This window comes from Bufo gargarizans, chromosome 5 (genome assembly GCF_014858855.1).
Source record: "Bufo gargarizans isolate SCDJY-AF-19 chromosome 5, ASM1485885v1, whole genome shotgun sequence".
In the NCBI taxonomy this organism is placed as follows: Eukaryota; Metazoa; Chordata; class Amphibia; order Anura; family Bufonidae; genus Bufo; species Bufo gargarizans.
The window spans coordinates 216,710,192-216,727,607 of NC_058084.1; the positions used below are offsets into that span (position 1 = coordinate 216,710,192).

General features: G+C 41.4%; 1 protein-coding gene across 4 annotated transcripts in view; it reads left to right on the plus strand.

The window, feature by feature from the left end:
- Positions 1–17,416, plus strand: part of PDE1C (phosphodiesterase 1C) — a 1,393,842-nt gene that overhangs the window by 1,206,919 nt on the left and 169,507 nt on the right. For all 4 annotated transcript variants that reach the window (XM_044293926.1, XM_044293925.1, XM_044293928.1 and 1 more), the window contains one exon: positions 14,259–14,387. In XM_044293926.1, coding sequence (XP_044149861.1) covers positions 14,259–14,387 — 129 coding nt within the window. The remainder of the gene's footprint in view (positions 1–14,258; positions 14,388–17,416) is intronic.

Consider the following 17,416-nt stretch of genomic DNA (forward strand, 5'->3'; position numbering starts at 1 on the left):
AATCAGCGTATTTTTCCTTTAAAATGATACATTTACTCGGATTAAACGTTTGATCTGTCATCTACGTTCTATTACAAATAAAATATTGACATTTGCCATCTCCACATCATTGCATTCAGTTTTTATTCACAATTTGTTTAGTGTCCCAACTTTTTGGGAATCCGGTGCCCTCCATCTTTCTATTTTTGACATTTCTTATTCTTTGCTGTAAATGGACGGCGTTCCTGCAAGGGCCAGCCGTACACTCATACACACACATATATACAGTACACACACACATATACAGACATATATACATATATATATATATATATATATACACACATACATCCATATATACACACTCAAAATGAGACTATATATGTATATATTGGAGGGCACTATAGTATCTGGCGTTGCACAGAGTACAATACACATATACTATTTATACCAGTCTACACATAACTACTGCTCCATAATATATTTGTGCGATGGAAAATGGAAGAAAGGGGATGAAAGGGTTAATAGGAAGTATCACAGAAGGTCAGGGGATGCTCCAGAAAATCCAGGGTCAATAAAAAAAAAAAAAGGACAGCATTTCTGCTTCCTAACAAATCAGGACTGCCATTTTCTTTTCTCAAGAGCCATTTCTCAAAAAAAGGTCATTACTCGATTTGAAAGCAGTGATCTGCACATACGGTATTATGATGATAATGGTGCACATTTACATTTACAGTACATTCACAGCCAAGCGGGCTGCTGAGGACGGGCGATGGCTGTGATCACTTCCTGGATGGGCAGCTGCGGGGGGCTCCCCTTCTGCCCATGTCCCACCGCTCAGAACACAACTTACAGAGTATCGTCCTGGGACAGAGAGGCACTGCTAGCGCTTACACACGGGGTTGTCCATTGTAGAATCATATCGCAGGATCAAATATATATATACTGTATATATAATGTATTTGGTGTGCAGATCATTGGTTCCCGCAAATGGGGTTTAAAACTATGTCCTTTCAATTTAAAACTATGTCCTCTTGTAGCAGTTTTTCTTCTGTTAATAATTCTCTCCTCTTTTACCTTGTTGATTCCCTTTATGTATTTAAGTTTCTATCATATCCCCTCTGTCTCGTCTTTCTTCCAAACTATACATGTTAAGGTCCTTTAATCTTTCCTGGTAAGTTTTATCCTGCAATACATGTACTAGTTTAGTAGCTCTTCTCTGAACTCTCTCCAAAGTATCAATATCCTTCTGGAGATATGGTCTCCAGTACTGAGCACAATACGCCAAATGAGGTCTCACTAGTGCTCTGTAGAGCGGCATGAGCACCGCCCTCTTTCTACTGGTAATTCCTCTTGCTATACACCCAAGCATTCTGCTAGCATTTCCTGCTGCTCTATGACATTGTCTGCCTACCTTTAAGTCCTCTGAAATTATGACTCCTAAATCCCTTTCCTCAGATACTGAGGTTAGGACTGTATAACTGATTTTATATTCTGCACTTGGGTTTTTACGCCCCAGGTGCATTATCTTGCACTTATCAACATTAAATTTTAGTTGCCAGATTTTTGACCATTCCTCTAGTTTTCCTACACCCCTTTCCATTTGGTGTATCCCTCCAGGAATATCAACCCTGTTACAAATCTTTGTGTCATCAGCAAAGAGACACACCTTACCATCGAGGCCTTTTGCAATTTTGCTGATAAAGATATTAAACAATATGGGTCCCAGAACAGATCCCTGAGGTACCCCACTGGTAACAAGACCATGCTCTGAATATACTCCATTGACTACAAACCTCTGTTGTCTGTCCCTCAGCCACTGTCTAATCCATTCAACAATATGGGAGTCCATGCACAACGACTGCAATTTATTGATAAGCCTTCTATGTGGGACGGTATCAAAAGCCTTACTAAAGTCTAGATAAGCGATGTCTACGGCACCTCCGCCATCAATTATTTTAGTCACCCAATCAAAAAAATCAATAAGATTAGTTTGACATGATCTCCCTGAAGTAAACCCATGAGGTTTTTCATCTTTCAATCCATGAGATTTGAGATTTTCCACAATTCTCTCCTAAGGTATGGTTTCCATTAATTTCCCCACTATTGATGTCAGGCTTACTGGATATGTTTATACATTTGTTCTACAACAGAGCAACAGTACATTATATTTGTGGATTCTTAAAAAAATAAAAAATAAAGATAAAACATCTGATGTACATACACATACATATTTCATTCTCAATTGCATTACAATGATAATATGAATATATGAATGAATAAATGCTAATTGCAATACATGATTGTATGAATAAAGTGACACAGTATATGAAAAGACGGGTTGTATAAATGATCTCAGTGATAAGCACTCAATTCCCACAAACATGTAGAGCATTAACATACTCTGTATCAGCTTATATACATATACTGTATAGATTTTATTTTTTTATTTCTTATTCTTTATTTTTACTTTTTATTGTATTGTATGTTTTTACTATTATTAAGTACTATTGGAATATTTCAGATTGATCTCAAGAGCCGTTCTCAAATAAAGGTCATTACTCGATTTGAAAGCAGTGGTGCGTGCAACACATAAAAATGTGACTAATCAGATATATGTGCAATATATGAATACAAGGCGACACACTGAGGAATCAGAGGAATAATAAGCCAGTTGGCATTTTATTAATCGGGCATCTATATAGTATATGGATATAAGCTGGTACAGAGTATCACTATATGTCATATATGTGAATATGGTATTACTATTTGACAATTGCTTTGCTGTTTACCCCATTTGCAGGAACCAATGATCTGCACATCACATACATTTTATATATATTTGATCCTAAGGTTCCTTCGAACTGCCAGCCTGGAAATGCAGCTTTGACAGTTAGTGGAGTATGAGAGCAGATTCAGTTCTGCTCTTTTTTTCCTTTAACTAAGGTTTTCTATGATTCATCAGAAACCACGTAAGATTATCACAAGATAAGCCGCATTGCACATGGTCTGCAGATTTCGAGTAGACCCCCCTTCCTGTTTCTTTGCAGCCCTGATCACATTATTAGTTGTGGGTGAATTACACGTACTTAGCGGTGATGGATATAACCGGATGGGGGGAAAGGCCTTAATTAAGCAAACTATTTTGCAGATAGCAGGCGGCTTCCCCTAGGCTACTGAGCATATTGGGCTTCATCGGCTTTGCGGTTATGTCCCTGCGCAGAAATTCCCCGAGCAGCCGGAAATGCAGATGGGGAGAAGAGGCGCTGCGAAAATTAAAAATATTTTATTTCCATGATATGTGCTATTAACGATCAAAAGCAGTAAATCATTAAAAAACTATGCATATTTTGTGTCATCATGATAATACTGACACATAAAATAAAATTAAAGTTATGCAATAAGCGGGGGAACAGCTGTGTACAGTACCCCCCTTACGCCCCCCTTTTCTTGAGTCCATGATGGGACAAGAACCTTTTTATCAGGTCCGGAGCATGGATATTGTCCTCCCGGCTACCAAGACCTCTCTTCTAGACCAAAGCCCTTCCAGTCCACCAGGTAGTAGGTTTTCTTACCATGTTTCCTGAAGTCCAAGATATCCTTGACCTCGAATGTCTCTTCACTATAGACTGAGCTGTAGATAAGTGGTTAAGGACTACCAGTTTGAGGAAGTATACATGGAATGCATTGGGGACACCAAAAGAAAGAAGTAGCTGTAATTTATAGGTCACTTCCTTGATCTTCTTCACAACTATGACGGGTCCCAGGAACCTAGGGTCAAACTTGAAACTAGGAACCGTTAAACGGATGTTTATGGAGGAGAGCCATACCTTATCTTACGGAGAGAACGGAGGCGGTTTCCTTCTTTTCCTGTCCTCATTCGTCTTCAGGCGGGTCACTGCTTCATCAATACAAATCTTGGTATCCTGCCAGATATTTATAAAATCCCTGAAAGAGGAATCTGCTGCTGGTAGCCTAGAAGATATAGGAACAGGGAGAGCAGTATGAGGAATCTGTCCAAAAACGACAAAGAAAGGAGATGACACCGTAGACTCACTAGTATGGTTATTGTAGGAGAACTCTACCCAAGGTAACAATTGTACCCAGTTGTCGTGTTGAGCTGAAACAAAATGCCGAAGGTAATTCTCCATTATCTGATTGACCCGTTCTACTTGCCTGTTGGTTTGGGGTTGATAACCGGAGTAGAAGTCCAGGTCAACTTCTAGCAGTTGGCAAAGAGCTTTCCAGAGCTTGGAGGTAAACTGAAATCCCCGCTCAGAAACAATATGCCCCGGTAAACCATGCAGACGAAATATATGTTTCACGAACAGTTTAGCAAGGTCCGCCATCCAGTCAAAGGAACAAAGTGAGCCATATTGGAGAAGCGGTCGACGACCACCCAAATCATGGTACATCTGACCGAAGAGGGCAGATCTGTAATAAAGTCCATGGCAATGTGTTGCCATGGAGTACCAGGAACAGGTAGCCGTAACAACAGACCAGGCGGTTTGCTCCTGGAGATGTTATTTTGAGCACAGACGGTGCAGGCAGAGACATAATCACACACATCTTTGGATAATGTGGGCCACAAGTAATGGTGAGACACCAGTTCTGTGGTCTTGCGAATACCTGGGTGACCGGCCAGTTTGGATTGTGGCCTCACGTAAGGATACGTTTCATTTTGGCAAATGGCACAAATGTTCTCCCAAGAGCAATGTCTCTTACCAGGACAGGAGCCACTGTGATCAAGCAAGCAGGATCTACAATGAATTGGGGCTCCTCCTGCTGGTCTGCAAAGTCAAATGACCTAGACAGAGCATCCGCCTTGATGTTTTTCTCAGCCGGGCAAAAGTGCAACTCAAAATTAAAACGAGAGAAAAAGAGAGCCCATCTGGCTTGGCGAGGGTTCAGATGCTAGGCTGCCTGCAGATATGTGAGGTTCTTGTGATCGGTGAATATTATCACTGGATGCTGGGCCCCCTCCAACAAATAACACCACTTCTTCAAGGCAAGTTTTATGGCTAGAAATTCTCTGTCTCTTATACAGTAATTCCTCTCAGCCAGTGAGAAGAGTTTGGAGGAGAACCCACAGGTAAACATCTTGCCCTTGGAACCTCTCTGTAGAAGAACAGCACCAGCTCCTATGGAGGAGGCGTCCACTTCTAGAAAGAATTGGCGAGAGACATCGGGGTGACGCAGAACTGGTGCAGGAGCAAAATACTTCTTTAAATGGTCTCTGCCTCTGGATTCCAGTGCTTGGCATTCACCCCTTTCCTAGTAAGAGCGGAGATTGGAGATGTAAGGGATGAAAAATTCAAGATGAATTGCTGATATAAATTTGCGAATCCCAGGAAGCGCTGTATAGCCCAAGACCCTGCGGGCGCGGCCAGTCAATTACTGTTTTCAACTTTTCAGGATCCATCTGCAACCCGGCATCCGAGAAGACGTATCTGAGAAATGGTACAGTAGATTTTTCAAAAAGGCATTTCTCGAGTTTGGTGTGAAGGCGATTTTCTCTCAACCGCTGTAATACTAAATGTACATGCTTTCAGTGAGTGGCTAAATCCGGGGATTAGATCAGTATATCATCCAGATACACTATTACGCAGACATAAAGCAGATCCTGGAAGATGTCGTTCACCTACTCCTAGAATACCGTGGGAGCATTGCACAGACCGAAGTGTATGACGAGATACTCGTAGTGTCTGTCACAAGTGTTAAAAGCAGTCTTCCACTCATCGCCCTTTCGAATGGGGATAAGATAATATGCGCAGGACAAATTTAGTGAAGACCTTAGCTCCCCGGATACTGTTGAAAGGAGTTCCAACATTAGCGGTGGAGGGTATTGGTTCTTGATTGTGACCTTATTCAGACCATGATAGTCGATACAGGGCCGTAAGGATCCATCTTTTTTAGCACAAAGAAGAAACGGGCAACCGGTGAAGTAGATTTCTGGATAAATCCCCTCTCAAGATTTTCCTTGATACGCAGACATTGCTTGGGTCTCGTCAGAGGGGGTAGACTCGACCACGAGGAGGAGTGTCACCAGGCAGAAGGTCAATCGGACAATCATACAGACGATGAGGAGGCAGGGTCTCTGCCTCTTTCATGCTGAAAACTGCAAAAATGGTGTACTGCTGTGGGAGTCCAGACAGGTTGACTGGTACAGGAGGCGAGGAAGCAGGTCGTACCTCTGATAGACAGATGGAATGACAGAATGATCCCCAATGTAGAATCTGACTGGAGTTCCAGTGCAGAACTGGGGAGTACTGAGGCAGCCAGGGAAGACCGAGGATACCCGAATTCACAGAAACTGCAGCATGTAGATGGAAATCATCTCAGAATGCAGAGCTCCAATTTGCAGCTTCAGGGGTATAGTCACGGAGATCACTGGCAGTCCATTAACGGAGGAAACTGACAGAGGACTTTTGAGATGGATGGTAGGAAGCTGGAACTGATGGACCAGAGCTTGCTGAATGAAATTACCAGCTAACCCAGAGTTCAGGAATGCAGGCACAGACAGCATGACTCCCTTGTGTGAGAGAATTACCGGAACAGAAAGTTTCATAGAGAACTTCTCTTTGTCTAGGACCACCTCTCCAACGGATCCTAGACATTGATGTTTCCTGGCTTCTGGGGACAATTATGCACGAAGGGGGCCTTTCCACCACAATACAAACACAGGTTTTCTGTTTTGCAGCGTAAACGTTCCTGGTGAGACAATCAAAGACTCTTCTTTTGCATGGGATCTTCAGGTAGGGTGGACACTAGAGGAAGGAGCGGCCGCTAGAAGGATGGAGCCAACCAAGGTGTCCTTAGCATGTTTCTTGAAGAGCATATCTATTCTTGGAGCCAAGGTGTTCAGGTCATTCAGAGTAGAAGGATGGTCGTGACCAGCTAGTTCATCCTTAATCCGGTCAGAAAGGCCCTTCCAGAACACTGCCAGCTGAGCCTCATTGTTCCATGTCATCTTGCCAACCAGGTTACAAAACTGGATGGTGGACTGACCCACAGACAAGGAACCCTGCCGTAGACGTAGCAGTGCTGAGGCAGCGGAGGACGTGCAGCCGGGCTCTTAAAAAAAACGCAGATTGATAGTCTTAGGACCTTCATGCTCCCAACTAGGATTTGCCCAAGCAAGGGCCTCATCAGACAGCAGGGACACGATAAAGCAAACCTTAGAAACTTCTGCCCATGCAACTCAAAGTGGATCAAACATTGGTTCAGGAATCCATGACAGGTTTTTGGATATCCACAATAGCATGAAGGCAGAGGGAGTTGCACATGAGCAGTACACAAATCCGGACTTACCTGTGTGGGAAGTGCCTGACGACCCTGCAGTAGCTGGAGATGAGATGGCATCCAGACGAGCAGCAACATTTTGCAAGTAATGAATCTAGACATCCTGATGTTCGCTCTGGCTCTTTACTGCACGTAACAGTTCCTGAACAACAGGCTTGGGATGACCAGTGGGGTCCATGGCCTCAGTGTACTGTCACGGGTTAGCGGGTGTGAACCCACTGTGCCACTCACTGGCTATACTCTGAAGGGGCGTGTATAAGCAACTACCTGGTTTTCACTAGAGCCTCAGATGGTGAGGATAGACTTGAGCCATTAGGGTAGTTGCCAGGGGCTACTCCAGAGCAATCATCGAGTCAGTGGCAGCTGGTCCAGGAGGACCAGGAGATACCTGGGTAGGTACCAGAAGTACACGCATAGTCAGGGAGGCGGGGTCATTACCAGGAGCAACAGTGTAGTACCAAAGGATGAGGCAGAGGAGTAGCCAGACAGGCAAAAGGTCAAGGCAGGCTGCACAGGAACAGGTCAGGCAATCCAGATAGGGACAACAGGAGCAAAAGGAGCGACAAAGCAAGCAGGATGGGTTAGACACTAAGCAGAGTCCAGGAACGAAGTATAGATCAGGAGCACACGAGAGTATCAGGAACCAGCAAACTCAAGGACCTTGACACTGAGGCATCTGGAAGGTGGCTGTGCCACTTAAATATCTGCAGGAGAGCCAGGGTTGGTCAGTGAGGTCACCTGACCTAATCCACATAGCCCAGGGAGTGGTATGCTCCACCCTTAGAGCAGTACAACACAAAACCAGCCGAACTCATGCTGTGTACAGTGCTGAGTGGAAGCTGTGGAGCGGAATCCTCAAAAGCAATACCACCTACAGAAACAGAGCCCAGGACCGCAATGTTAAAATTGAAAGCACCGACCACAAGTCACCGCTGAGCACGGCGCCCGGGACCGCGGCGATAAGCTGGGGAACAGCGGCGTACAGCAGCCACTGTTACATTGCGTTGTAAATCATTATTACAGTATGTATATAACTGCTTATATCCTATTGATTTATTGTTAAAATACTAAAAATTATTGCAACATTTTTTATATAATAGTTTTGTAGATGGTGCCTTGAATGTTACAGTTTTACGTGCATGCCCTAAATGTCAGTAAGCAATTTCCAGTCTGGATGAAGCCAGTCATTTAAATGAGAAATGTCTACTGTAATCATCATCTCCATGAACTAAAATGAATCTGAAATAGTATTACTATTATATCATCAACTTCATAAATATTATTATTATCGTGATTAGTTTAGGAATTGTTCACACCAGCACTATTGATGTCTGTTATTTTGCTCATTTATAGGAGCAGAACTAAAATGATGTAAGGGTCCGATTCAGCACATCATTGATCTGAACAGGACCAAACACATCCTATTAACTGTAATTTTTGGTTGCCATTCAGGAGTTCACTTTTTTAGTGGAGGCAGGACATTTCTCTCTGTTCACTTTGATAGAATCTGTGATAGAGGCAACAAAAAGAGCCTCCAATGCAGAACAAACAGTTACATTGCTTATATCTCTGTGTATGAGTCATTGTAACTAAAATATTCAACTATACAGAAACATTTCAATAAAAAAAAAAACTTTTTGTTAAAGCGGTTATCCATTGAATAATGTAAAAAAAATGAAAATCAGATATCATATAGTACATGACAGTCTCTTTATAACACAGCTTGAACCAGCCCTGTACCTCACATGGATCCAGAGATCTCCCCATTTAATGCTCTGCTAGATTGATATCAAGAAGGCAGCTCAAAGGAAGTGTCTTTTCTGCTGCAGCTAAGGGGGCATGCCCATGCTCTCCCTATCCCAGCTCAGGAGCCAGTTGAAGGATGAAACTGAGCATGTGCGGCCATCTCAGGGAGCAGGTCAAAGAAATAAGAAAAAGAACAAACAGCAGGCGGCGCTAGGCAGATTATATTAATATTAATATTATATTAAATGGCTTTACAACATTTCTTATTACATGCAATTACTAAAGTATTCAGATCCAGGAGCTAGTTTTTAAACTGTAGAATATTTTTTGTGGGACAACTTCTTTAAAGAGGTTGTCTGGGCCACAGATAATTTGATGGCCTATCCTCAGGATAGATCATCAAGAGCATATTGGTGGAGGTCTGACACTTGGCATCCCTGTCGATCAGCCATTTCTGGCAGCCTCAGCCCCAGAAACTGTACAGAGCTGGAAACTAATGGTTCTGTACACTGTGTAGTGGCCATACCGGAGTCCTGAACCTCAGCTTGCATTTAAGTGAATGGGAGGTGAGCTGCAGTATGCCAACTACACAGTGTACAGAACCTTCTGCTTCCAGTCCATGCCCTGACTGGTTTCCAGTGCCATAGCTGATTGGTGGGGGTGCCAGTATAAGGCCCCAACTAATCTGAGATTGATGACCTGAGGATGGGTCATCAATATCTGTAGCTTGTACAAATTCTTTAGGCTCATTCACAATGTCGAATTACACATCCATATTAATATTTTTTTTTCTTTTAGAAAAACAATGCCAAAATATTGAAATGAGTTTATTCCGTTTAATCAAAAAAATGTATAACCTGATTTTCTAAGCTGATTTTTAATCAAGAAGATTATATTTATTAAAATACAGTTAAAATAAGTAATTGGCATGTCTATAATAAAAAAATATATATAAAAAATACAAAAAAATAAAATAAAATAAAAATATGTAGAATATAAAAGCATTGTAAATGTCAATCAATGGTACAACTTGCATTATGATTATTGTGTGCAGGTTCTTCTTATAAGTTTGTGAAAACGTTGGAGATAAAAGAGAAACTCCTTGCTGAAGATAAACGAAAAAAGGATACCTCTTTGCTGGTAAAAGTTAATTGTCCATTCGTATACAATGTGATTGAAGAAGTCAGTTGATTCCCAATGTAGATATAAAAGTTAGTAAATTCCCTTTGGAGATAAAAAAAGGAGTTACACATTTTCAGGTCTGTCAGATGTTAATTATGAAAATGTAATATCTTTACTATATTGATGGATAGGCAGTTTATAGGCAGTTTATATCTTGGTATAGTTTTGAATCAGCAGAATGAGTGGTTAGATTTAGCCAGGAAAGCAGTGTGCAGTTTAGTTTGCTCTATTACTCACTGTTTGTTGGTGATGTGATATCCATTGCTACCGGTAGCGTCCCACGCGGTAGTTGACAGTACTCACCCTGTTGGTTGGCTTTCACCGCCGTGCGGTATTAGAGTTGTGTGTAGGAGGAATGGTCTCAGGCGTGCTGTTTTTCCTCACTTGGGATTCGCAGCTAGTGTGGCCAAGTCGCGTCTCACGTGATCCGCCATGTGGTTTTCTGCACTTTGGTCAGCTGATGTCTGTGTCTTGCGCTGCTTTGTAATTTCCCTTGTTCCTCTTTATGTTTATAAGGGAATATAATCCTTCAGCGAGACAGTGTGGGTATTGGTGGGTAGTCTCTGCAATAGTGTATAATGCCAGACGCGTTTCGAGGTACTCCAACCTCTTCCTCAGTGGCCATGTTTAAGCCTTTAAGACTGCCCTCTTTTATACCCACTCGAAAATAACCCAACCAAAAACCCAACCTGGAGTCTGTTCACTGGGATTTATTACTTATACCAAGTTTTTATACTGGATAATTTCACAGTTTTACCTGTGTTTTTCATGAGATATTTGTATATATGTGTGTGTGTGTGTAGGACAGTACATGCATTCTTGCTGGTTAAACTTCTTTATTTAATATCGATTCAAGTTACATAATGGATAAAGATAAACATAAGAATAAATAGTAAAAAATGGGTTAAAAATTGTGATAATAGTAATTCATATAAGCAAATAATGGAAAAAAATTAATAAGATAGTGATGGATATCTTAGTTATGAAGTTGCATCCATTTCTGTATAAAAAAACGCATAAGCGTTTTCTGTGTGTTTTTTCTGTGTATGTGCGTTTTTTCGTTTGCTGTTGCTGTGTTATCTTTATTGCTTAGTCTTATGCCCCAAATTTGTTTGCAACGGATTGTACAGATGCGATTTGTGTAGCATTGTATTATTTATGTGTTTTTAACTGACTATATATGTTCTAGCTCAGTTAACTTTTATGATTGTTAAAGTTGTTTCTTTTTGATGTTTTCTTACTTATTTCACAATTTTACCTGCATTTTTTTTTTGTGATGTTTGTGTATATGTGTGTGTAGGTAAGTATATCTGTTCTTGCTGGTTAAGCGTCTTTATTTATAAGTTACATAATGGATAAAGGAAAACGTAGGAATAAATACTAAAATAGATTAAAAAACAATAATTCATATAAAAAGTATAGAAGAAATGAAAAAGATAGTGATGGATATCTTAATTATAGAGATGCATCCATTTCTCTTTATAAAAATCGCATTTGCGTTTTCTGTGTGTTTTTTCGTCTGTTGTTGCTGTATTGTCTTTGTTGTTTGGTCTTATACCCCAATTTTGTTTGCAAGGGATTGTACAAATGTGATTTGTATAGTATTATATTATTTATGTACATAAATAATACAATACTATACAAATCGCATGTACAATCCCTTGCAAACAAAATTGGGGGTATAAGACCAAACAAAAAAGACAATACAGCAACAACAGACGAAAAAACGCACATACACAGAAAAACGCACAGAAAACGCAGAAGCGTTTTTATACAGAAATGGATGCATCTCTATAATTAAGATATCCGCCACTATCTTTTTCATTTCTTCTATACTTTTTATATGAATTATTGTTTTTAATCTATTTTTAGTATTTATTCCTACTTTTTCCTGTATCCATTATGTAACTTATAAATAAAGAAGCTTAACCAGCAAGAACAAATATACTTACCTACACACACATATACACAAAAGATCGCACGGAAAACGCAGGCAAAATTGTGAAATAAGTAAGAAAACATCAGAAAGTAACAACTTTAACAATCATAAAAGTTAACTGAGCTAGAACATATATAGTCAGTTAAAAACACATAAATAATACAATGCTACACAAATCAGATATGTACAATCCGTTGCAAACAAAATTGGGGCATAAGACTAAACAATAAAAACAATACAGCAACAGCAAACGAAAAAACGCACATACACAGAAAAAACGCAGAGAAAACGCATATGCGTTTTTATGCAGAAATGGATGCAACTTCAAAACTAAGATATCCATCACTATCTTTTTAATTTTTTCCCATTTTTTTATATGAATTATTATTATCACTATTTGTAGCCCATTTTTACTATTTATCCTTATGTTTATCTTTATCCATTATGTAACTTATGAATCGATATTAAATAAAGAAGTGTAACCAGCAAGAATACATGTACTGTCCTACACACACACATATATACAAATATCTCATGAAAAACACAGGTAAAACTGTGAAATTATCCCGTATAAAAACTTGGTAAAAGTATCAAATCCCAGTGAACAGACTCCAGGTTGGGTTTTTGGTTGGGTCATTTTCGAAGTGGGTATAAAAGAGGGCAGTCTTAAAGGCTTAAACATGGCCACTGAGGAAGAGGTTGGAGTACCTCGAAACGCGTCTGGCATTATACACTATTGCAGAGACTACCCACCAATACCCACACTGTCTCGCTGAAGGATTATATTCCCTTATAAACATAAAGAGGAACAAGGGAAATTACAAAGCAGCGCAAGACACAGATATCAGCTGACCAAAGTGCAGAAAACCACGTGACGGATCACGTGAGACACCGACTCGGCCACACTAGCTGCGCATCCCAAGTGAGGAGAAACAGCACGCCTGAGACCATTCCTCCTACACACAACTCTAATACCGCACAGCGGTGAAAGCCAACCAACAGGGTGAGTACTGCCAACTACCGCGTGGGACGCCACCGGTAGCAACGGATATCACATCACCAACAAAAAGTGAGTAATAGAGCAAACTAAACTGCACACTGCTTTCCTGGCTAAATCTAACCACTCATTCTGCTGATTCAAAATTATACCAAGATATAAACTGCCTATAAACTGCCTATCCATCAATATATTAAAGATATTACATTTTCATAATTAACATCTGACAGACCTGAAAATGTGCAACTCCTTTTCTTATCTCCAATGGGAATTTACTAACTTTTGTTATCTACATTGGGAATCAACTGACTTCTTCAATCACAGGTTGTATACGAATGGACAATTAACTTTTACCAGCAAAGAGGTATCCTTTTTTTCATTTATCTTCAGCAAGGAGTTTCTCTTTTATCTCCAACTTTTTCACAAACTTATAAGAAGAACCTGCAAGACAATAATCATAATGCAAGTTGTACCATTGATTGACATTTACAATGCTTTCATATTCTATATATTTTATATATTATTTTTAATATTTTTTATATATTTTGCTATATTTTATATATTTTTTTTTATTATAGACGTGCCAATTACTTATTTTAACTGTATTTGAATAAATATAATCTGTGTGATAACCAGATGTAGAGTGCCTGTCTATTATCCTTCTATACATTTTCACGCCAATTTAGTGGCTGGGTGAGCCACTTGACACAGAGCATTAACCCAAGGCAGTAATTTGGGAGAGCCGCTATTAGCATCTTCTCTTGATTTGTAATCAAATTGAAATTTAGTTTCAATGTGGTCATAATTTAACTAAGAAGATCATTCAGAAGAGAGGGCCAGAGTGTAAGTCATCAGAAAGTTTGGCGGATTTCACTGTGAACAGCATTCTGCCGTTTGCTATGTACTCTGACACATAGAAGCTGCAGAAACCAAATTGAGCAAAAATTGTAATAGAAGCTTATGGTTGTTGTTGTCGAGAATAGTCTAAATCAGTAATAAAAAAATGGCTCCGAAGGTGCCTGTAGCCTTTTCTCAGTAACAATGTCAAACTGTAACTGATACTCTAGTCATTTAGTCATTTATAAGATGAAATAATTTTCCTTCCTTTTTCAGATCAGATTCAGCTATTCTGTACAATGACCGATCTGTACTTGAAAATCACCATGTAAGTGCAGCATACCGCCTGCTTCAGGATGATGAGGAAATGAATATACTGTATAACCTTTCCAAGGATGACTGGAGGTGAGATGTGTAAGCAATATACAGCATTCTTAGTTTGTCTTAATTACAATTATCAAATGCTGACATTTTTTCATGATTACTATAGTTCTATACATTAACTGGTTGCATGAATTCAATTTGAACATGTTGCTGCTGATCTGAAATTCATTTTAGGCTTCACCTCCATCCACGTAATGATCTATTCACATATTGTCACAAAATAGTTGCACTTATTGTACTTGGGTGTCACCTGAATATGCTGCCCTATATGAAATCTCCTATTATTAGCCCAAACAGCACAAAAACATTGTGCCATTTAGCTTATAGAATCCATTAAAGAATACATCAGATTCATAACCCACCCTCCTCACAGTGAATGATGGGCTGCTGTGTGTCTGCCTATACAGCAGCCAGTCATAGAGAGGAGGCGCATGGTGGGGGAAGTACTTCCCTCATGAATATAGTAGGATAATAACTAAATTAAATGGCACAGTATGCACTGTACTTGTGTCATTTTGGCTAATAGGAGAGCATACCTGTATTCTAATGTGCTGCCCTTACATGGGACTTTAAAGGGATTATGGATAAGAAATGGGTAAGGCAAACCCCCTAGAGTGGCTGACCCATGGTGGAGATCATACTTACCTAACTCCTTCGTGGGGATGGACTGGGAACTAAAAGTGGCCTTGAAAAAAACTTAAAAGTGGCCTCATGTTGTATTTAATAGAAGGCTGGGCAACACAAGTAGACAGTGTCAAGACAAGTAAATTGTGCTGACTAGAGTTAAGTGAACACCTAGATGTTCAGGTTCGGGGAGTTCGGCCGAACTTTAAAAAAAAAGTTCGGGTTCGGGACCCGAACTTGATCCGAACTTGGACCCGAACTCCATTAAAGTCAATGGGGACCCGAACTTAATTTTATTATTTTCCGTTATAACATGGTTATAACGGAAAATAATAGTATTAGCTTTTTCAGATCTGAGTTTTCACGATCGTGAAAACTCTGATCTGACAGTATATTCTAACATAGAGGCGTTCCCATGGTGATGGGGACGCTTCAAGTTAGAATATACTAAGAACTGTGTACATAACTGCCCCCTGCTGCCTGGCAGCACCCGATCTCTTACAGGGGGCTGTGATACACACAATTAACCCCTCAGGTGTGGATCTCAGCCCCCTGTAAGAGATCGGGTGCTGCAGGGCAGCAGGGGCCAGACCCCCCTCCCTCCTCAGTATTAAAATCATTGGTGGCCAGTGCGGCCCCCCTCCCTCCCCAGTATTAAAATCATTGGTGGCCAGTGCGGCCCCCCCACCCCCACCCCCTATTAAAATCATTGGTGGTTATTGCGGCACCCCCTATTAAAATCATTGGTGTCCAGTGCGGCCTCCCCTCTCCCCCCCCCCTAATTAATAATTAAAATCATTGGTTAACAACCCCCCCCCATCATTGGTGGCAGTGGAGCGGCAGTTCCGATCGGAGTCCCAGTTTAATCGTTGGGGCTCCGATCGGTTACCATGGCAGTCAGGATGCTACTGCAGTGTGGCCTCCCCTCTCCTCCCCCTAATTAAAACATTGGTTAAAAACTCCCCTCCCCCCATCATCGGTGGCAGCGGAGCGGCAGTTCCGATCGGAGTCCCAGTTTAATCGCTGGGGCTCCAATCGGTTACCATGGGAGCCAGGACGCTACTGCAGTCCTGGCTGCCATGGTTACTTAGCACTTTTAGCAGCATTATACTTACATGCGCTGTCTGTGGCCGGCCAGAGCTCCTCCTACTGGTAAGTGACAGGTCTGTGCTATAAGCAATGCGCTGCACAGACCTGTCACTTACCAGTAGGAGGAGTGCCTGGCCGGCCACAGACAGCGCATGTAAGTATAATGCTGCTAAAAGTGCTAAGTAACCATGGCAGCCAGGACTGCAGTAGCGATTAAACTGGGACTCCGATCGGAACTGCCGCTCCGCTGCCATCGATAATGGGGGGGGAGGGGGCTTGTTTACCAATGTTTTTAATTAGGGGGAGGAGAGGGGAGGCCGCACTGGACACCTATGATTTTAATCGGGGGTCGGGGGGCCGCACTAGCCACCAATGATTTTAATAGGGGGTGGGGGGGGCCGCACTAGCCACCAATTATTTTAATAGGGAGGGGGGAGGGGGGCCGCATTGGCCACCAATGATTTTAATACTGGGGAGGGAGGGGGGCCGCACTGGCCACCAATGATTTTAATACTGGGGAGGGAGGGTGGTCTGACCCCTGCTGCCTGGCAGCACTCGATCTCTTTCAGGGGGCTTAGATCCGCACAATTAACCCCTCAGGTGCGGGACCAGTTGCTGCCAGGCAGCAGGGGGCAGTTATGTCCACAGTTCTCAGTATATTCTGTGTTAGAACATACTGTCGGATCTGAGTTTTCACGATCTAACTCAAATCCGATGGTATATTCTAACATATAGGCGTTCCCATGGTGATGGGGACGCTTCAAGTTAAAATATACCATCGGATTGGAGAAAACTCCAATCCGATGGTATATTAATATTACCTAAACACCGAACCCAAACTTTTACTGAAATGTTCGGGTTCGGGTGCCGAACACAGTAAAGTTTGGTACGAACCCAAACTTTACAGTTCAGGTTCGCTCAACCCTAGTGCTGACACAAGTAGGGGGGGGGGGGGAGGGTCAGCAATATCATAGTGCAATATTCTTCCTCAGAAGTTGTCCATCTATAGTAGCTATCAATAGCGCCACGTTCTGTTTCCCTCCATTTGTCTCTAAATAAAATATGAAGCCATTGGTAACCATACCCCACTGCATTATTCAACTGTATCACCATTCTGAGGACAGCCATACAATTTAGGAGGACATTTGCAGCCGCCAGAAGGGTACATTAGTACCTGATGCTCCCAGCTTTAATTACCACTGAGGGCATCAGATCACTATGTACTTGGGCAGTGGCAGTAAGGAGGGCTTGGACAGTCACCTGGACATTTCACTGTAGGGTCTAAGTCCACCTCTGCTCCTTGGCCTGCTCTTCCTCTCCCTGCGATGAGATCAACA